Source organism: Gekko japonicus, unplaced genomic scaffold, assembly GCF_001447785.1.
Source record: "Gekko japonicus isolate JY-2015 unplaced genomic scaffold, Gekko_japonicus_V1.1 scaffold995, whole genome shotgun sequence".
NCBI classification, from domain to species: domain Eukaryota; kingdom Metazoa; phylum Chordata; class Lepidosauria; order Squamata; family Gekkonidae; genus Gekko; species Gekko japonicus.
This window is the reverse complement of record NW_015173152.1, coordinates 658,523-663,782: the sequence shown is the minus strand read 5'-3', so window position 1 is coordinate 663,782 and position 5,260 is coordinate 658,523. Positions and strand designations below refer to the sequence as shown.

Here is a 5,260-nt window from a genome sequence, read left to right as displayed (position 1 = left end):
TTTGCGTGGGGGGGGGGGGAGTTCCCCCCCCCCCCGCTTAGTACGGGAGGACTGCAAGCCGCCGCTCTGATGTTTCGTTTCAACTTTACTCATTCTTCATATGTAGATCAAGTAGATCTCACCAACAGGTATGTTTATTTACCGCCCGACCTCCACACGCTTGATGGGATATGCGTCGCTTAGTCCTTGCAGGAACACAGCGGACAGACTGTCGGGGCAAAGGAAAGCCTCAATCCACCAGCAGCGCGCCGGGCGAGAGGCAACCCTCAGCGCCCCATGACCCATTACAAGGATCCCCAGGGAGTGCACACATTCGCACCCCCTCTCTAACCGCTGGTTTGAATGCCGCATCCCTGAGAGCCCCCAGGAGACACAGCTGCCATCAGCTCGCTGAAACCCCGCATCCTTGAACTGCAGTTTTTTGATGGGTCTACTGTCACGAACTTCTATGAACTTTTAAAGCAGTTTGTGGCAGTTCGTGGATAGAGCAGAAAGCAGGGGTTTAAAGGTACTCTATAAAACCCCTGCTTTCTGCACTCCACTGCTCCGCTGTTAAGGGCTTTCTTGTGCAGTCCCTTTAGTTTAAAGGGACTGCACAAGAAAGCCTGAAAAACAGCTGAGCTGTTTTTGTGGCTTTTGGAAAGCCCATTTAGAGGCACTGTGGTCCCTTTCAACGATTTACTGGGGGCCATGAACCATGGACTGGTTCGGTTTGCCAGGGAACTCCTGGTTCAGTTTGTGGTTTGGTTCATGGTTCGGCCACGAATTGAACTGAATTTGTGCCTATCCGTACATGGGATGCTCTAACCTCTGAGCCACAATCCCTCCCCTCCTTGGTGAATTAAACTCATCTTTCCAAAATAGAAAGTTCTCCAGCCTGCAGTATTTTTGTATGCATTTCTGGTTGTGTCCACACGAATTTTTGTGGGGGGTGGGCAGAGACAATGAGCTTCTCTATGCAGTATGCAATTCCTGAGCTATTCACTGAGCTGTTCACATCCCATCCTGTTTCTCCTTACTATAATAAGACATGATTGAGCGTGTTGTGTAGGAGATGGATACTAGGATCAGAGAGACCCAGGTTCAGATCCTTCTCACTCTTAGGTAACCAAAAAGGTTGGAAAAAACAAAAAAGAAAAAACCTTATGTATGGAAATATAAATGTAAATTACAAAAAAAAGCTAGAATTGTATTCCAAAAACTTTAATCAACTTATAAATATTAAAAACTGCATCAGTTTTTAATTTTGTATATAGGTACCCTCCCCTAGTGTAAAAAATCTTTTTAGTAAAATTGCCCTTGTACACATGGGGATGCTACACTCTTACAACCACCCTTCCTATGACAGGCACACTGTCATTCCCTTTGGTAGAGGAACTTCCCCATTCTGCCTCACCCTCCAATAAGCAGACCTGGGAGAACGGTGGTTGATCTCACTGCTAGAAATGCCTGTAAGCCAGCGTCAAATGCCGCACACATCTTTGGGAGCGGGGAGGGAGAACAGTCTTACCTTCATACTATTCTTGCTGCTGGTCACCACTTGCATAGTGATAACGTGTGCCTGGTTTTTCAGGAGATCGGCCCGAGGCCCTATCTTCACGTAGGATATCGTCGCGAACGCTGTGAAACTGAAGTCTTCTCTGCAAGAAATTAAGTGATTGCTGCCTCCTGTACAATGTCATAAACCTCCATCCATACTTCTTCAGGCACTCTGTCTATCAAATCTAGTCAAACCTATTGTTCACCTCCACTGTATATTCATCAGTGATATGCTCTGGGTCAAACCTGAATGGCCTAGTGGTTTAAGAACATAAGAACATAAGAGACGCCAATGTTGGATCAGGCCAAAGGCCCATCCAGTCCAACACTCTGTGTCACACAGTGGCCAGAAATACCAGTGCCATCAGGAGGTCCAGCAGTGGGGCCAGGACATTCGAAGCCCTCCCACTTTTGACCCCGCCCAAGCACCAAGAAGACAGAGCATCACTTGCCCCAGAGCCCCTATCTATACCTTGTGGCTAATAGCCACTGATGGACCTCTGCTCCATATGCTTATCTAATTCCCTTTTGAAGCCGTCCATGCTTGTAGCCGCCACCACTTCCTGGATGTTTCTAAATGGGGGGGGGGGGTTGCCACCCTGACCTGAATGGCCCAGGCTGAAGCTAAGCAGGGCTGGCCCTGGTTAGTACTCAGACGGGAAACCGCCAAGGAAGTCTAGGTTTGCTACGCAGAAGCGGGTCACGGTAAACCATCTCTGTCCATCCCTTGCCTTGAAAACCCTACAGGGTCGCCGTGACTTGGCTACAACTCAGTAGCACTTTTCACCACCAGGATTTTTGCTGCTGCTGTTCACATCACACGAACACATGAAGCTGCCTTCTACTGAATTGGACCATCGGGTCCATCAAAGTCGGTGTTGTCTGCTCAGAATGGCAGCTGCTCTCCAGGGTCGCAGGCTGAGGTCGTTCACATCGCCTCCTGCCTGATCCGTTTAGCTGGAGATGCCAGGGACTGGCCCTGGGACCTTCTGCATGCCAAGCAGGTGCTCTACCATTGAGCCACAACCCCTCCTCCCATTGGTCTCTGCCATTGCTCTTTTTGGCTTCCGCTGGTTTTTATTAGTATCCATTTTGAGCTTTTCGGCTACTGGTTTCATTGCTGGGTTTGTGTTGCCTGTAGTTGTGCTTCTTGGTATTCCTTTTGTTTCTGGATGGTGATTTTTGAAAAAAAAACAGGTTGCTTACCAGTAACTGGTGATCTTCGAGTGGTCATCTGTGCATTCACGCCAATGGGGATCTAGTGCACCTGTGCTGGATCTGCGCAGGCGCACTAGATCTCATTGGTGTGAAGCACAGAGCCCACGAAGAAGATCATGGTTAGCCACCCTAATTCGGAATTTGTTATATCTAATGAACACGTGATGCTGCCTTTTCCTGAGTTAGGCCAATGGTCTACCATGGGCAGTATTGTCTACTCTGACTGGCAGCACCTCTCCAGGATCTCAGAGGTGTTTCATATATAAGAACATAAGCGAAGCCACATTGGATCAGGCCAATGGCCCATCCAGCCCAACACTCTGTGCCGCACAGTGGCCAAAAATACCAGGTGCCATCAGGAGGTCCACCCGTGGGGCCAGAACTCCGGAAGCCCTCCCACTGTTGCCCCCAAAACAGCAAGGATCATCTGATACCGGAATACTCTGAACAGGAGATACTTTGGATTGCAAGAAGATCAAATCAGTCCATGGTTAGCCACCCTAATTCGGAATTTGTTATATCTAATGAACACGTGATGCTGCCTTTTCCTGAGTTAGGCCAATGGTCTACCATGGGCAGTATTGTCTACTCTGACTGGCAGCACCTCTCCAGGATCTCAGAGGTGTTTCATATATAAGAACATAAGCGAAGCCACATTGGATCAGGCCAATGGCCCATCCAGCCCAACACTCTGTGCCGCACAGTGGCCAAAAATACCAGGTGCCATCAGGAGGTCCACCCGTGGGGCCAGAACTCCAGAAGCCCTCCCACTGTTGCCCCCAAAACAGCAAGGATCATCTGATACCGGGATCCTTTTAACAGGAGATACTTGGGATTAAACCCAGGGCATTCTGCATGCAAAGCAGGTGCTCTACCACTGAGCCACTGACGCCTTTCAAAACAATTTACTGGAGGGCTGTGCAATAAAGCAACTGACAAAACGACAGTCCATCTATATACTCACTTCAGATAGCGCTGCAGTATCAAATGGGCAACGATTCTCTCCAGTGCGTCACGGGGAAGTTTGGGGGCGACGACCTCCACTCCCAGTTTGGACAGCCCCTTCCCTAGCCAGGCATCCACCAACTTCAGAGGAGTGAACTTCTCTTTCAGGCGGTCCACGTGTTCTAAAATCTTGACAAGGTCCTTGCAATGCCTGGTCACATCCATCTTCTCAACCGCTGAGGAGGAGGGGGGGGGGAACAAGAAGACATGAAACCTGACAGAACATGAACTGCTGAAGGCATTGAAATGGGTATCAGATTGCGTCTTCCCTCCAGACAAGGTCCTTCACCCCTCAGCTTCTCCCCCCACCACCCAGAACAATGATGTCGTTGGGGAACGGAGGTCAAAAGCCTTCGCCACAGAAGAGGGGCCCCAGCCATTTAAGAAGAAGAAGAAGAAGAGAAGAGATTGGATTTATACCCCGCCCTTCACTCCGAGTCTCAGAGCGGCTTACAAACTCCTTTCCCTTCCCTTCCCCACAACAGACACCCTGTGAGGTGGGTGGGGCTGAGAGAACTCTGACACAAAGTGCTCTTTTTCAAGGACAGCTGTGCCAGAGCTTGTGACTGACCCAAGGTCACATCAGCAGGTGCAAGTGGAGGAGTGGGGGAATCAAACCCGGTTCTCCCAGATTAGAGTCCGCACACTTAACCACTACACCAAACTGGCTCTCGAGCCACACACCAGAGCCACACACCCCTGACTGACCCAGGATTACTAAGCAACTGTCTGGCAGGGAAACTCCTTCCCAGCTCCCGGTGCAGCAATCAAGGCAGATCCTGGCTGTGACACCAAAGCCTATCCAAATCTTCCCCCAAAGCCAACAGCATGACACCGCCTGTTCCTCCCCACCCAGCCTCCACTTCTGTGAAGTGGGACATTCCTGCCAGTCTTAGACATTCTCTGCACGAATGGGCTGCATTAGTTTCTCATCTACACCACGCCCACATAATTAGATCACTACTTTGCTTCTTCCTGCCCTTCTCGAGGGCTGTTCTTTACTGGGTCTCTAGACCCCCCTTTTTGGCGTCCTTCACTGAAGCCGGACAAGCTCTGTTTTCTCGGCACAGAGACATTTTTTATGATTGTTTTGGGTCAAGTCTGGCAACTGTTAACGGAGTTGGAGCACCTTCCCTAAGAGGAAAGACAGAAGAGAACTTTTTCTCCCTCTCCCAAGATACGAGAACTCAAAAGCATCCAACGAGGCTGATGGGCCTAGGTTCGGGATGGAGAAAAGGAAATACTACTTTACACAGAGAGTGATTAAGATGTGGAATTCGCTGCCAGAGTATATAGTGATGGCCACAGGTATGAACAGCTTTAAAAGGGGATTAGATAGATTCATGGAGGATAAGTCTATCCATGGCTACTAGCTGTGGTGGCTTAGGGGAACTTCCATAGAGGCACTAAGCCTCTGAATCCCAGAGCCAGGAGGCAACATCAGGGGAAAGCCTTGGTCTCCATGCCCTGTTGTTGGCCCTCCAGAGGAACTGGTTGG

At 49.6% G+C, this 5,260-nt stretch overlaps 1 protein-coding gene across 1 annotated transcript in view; it reads right to left on the bottom strand.

Annotated features, from left to right (window-relative positions):
• The window catches only part of RECQL (RecQ helicase-like), a 32,226-nt gene that overhangs the window by 2,724 nt on the left and 24,242 nt on the right, over window positions 1-5,260 (bottom strand). Inside the window, exons 14-15 of the mRNA XM_015422386.1 lie at window positions 3,722-3,938; window positions 1,511-1,640 (exon numbers count right to left, since the gene is read on the bottom strand). Of these exons, the coding sequence (XP_015277872.1) occupies window positions 1,511-1,640; window positions 3,722-3,938 (347 nt within the window). The remainder of the gene's footprint in view (window positions 1-1,510; window positions 1,641-3,721; window positions 3,939-5,260) is intronic.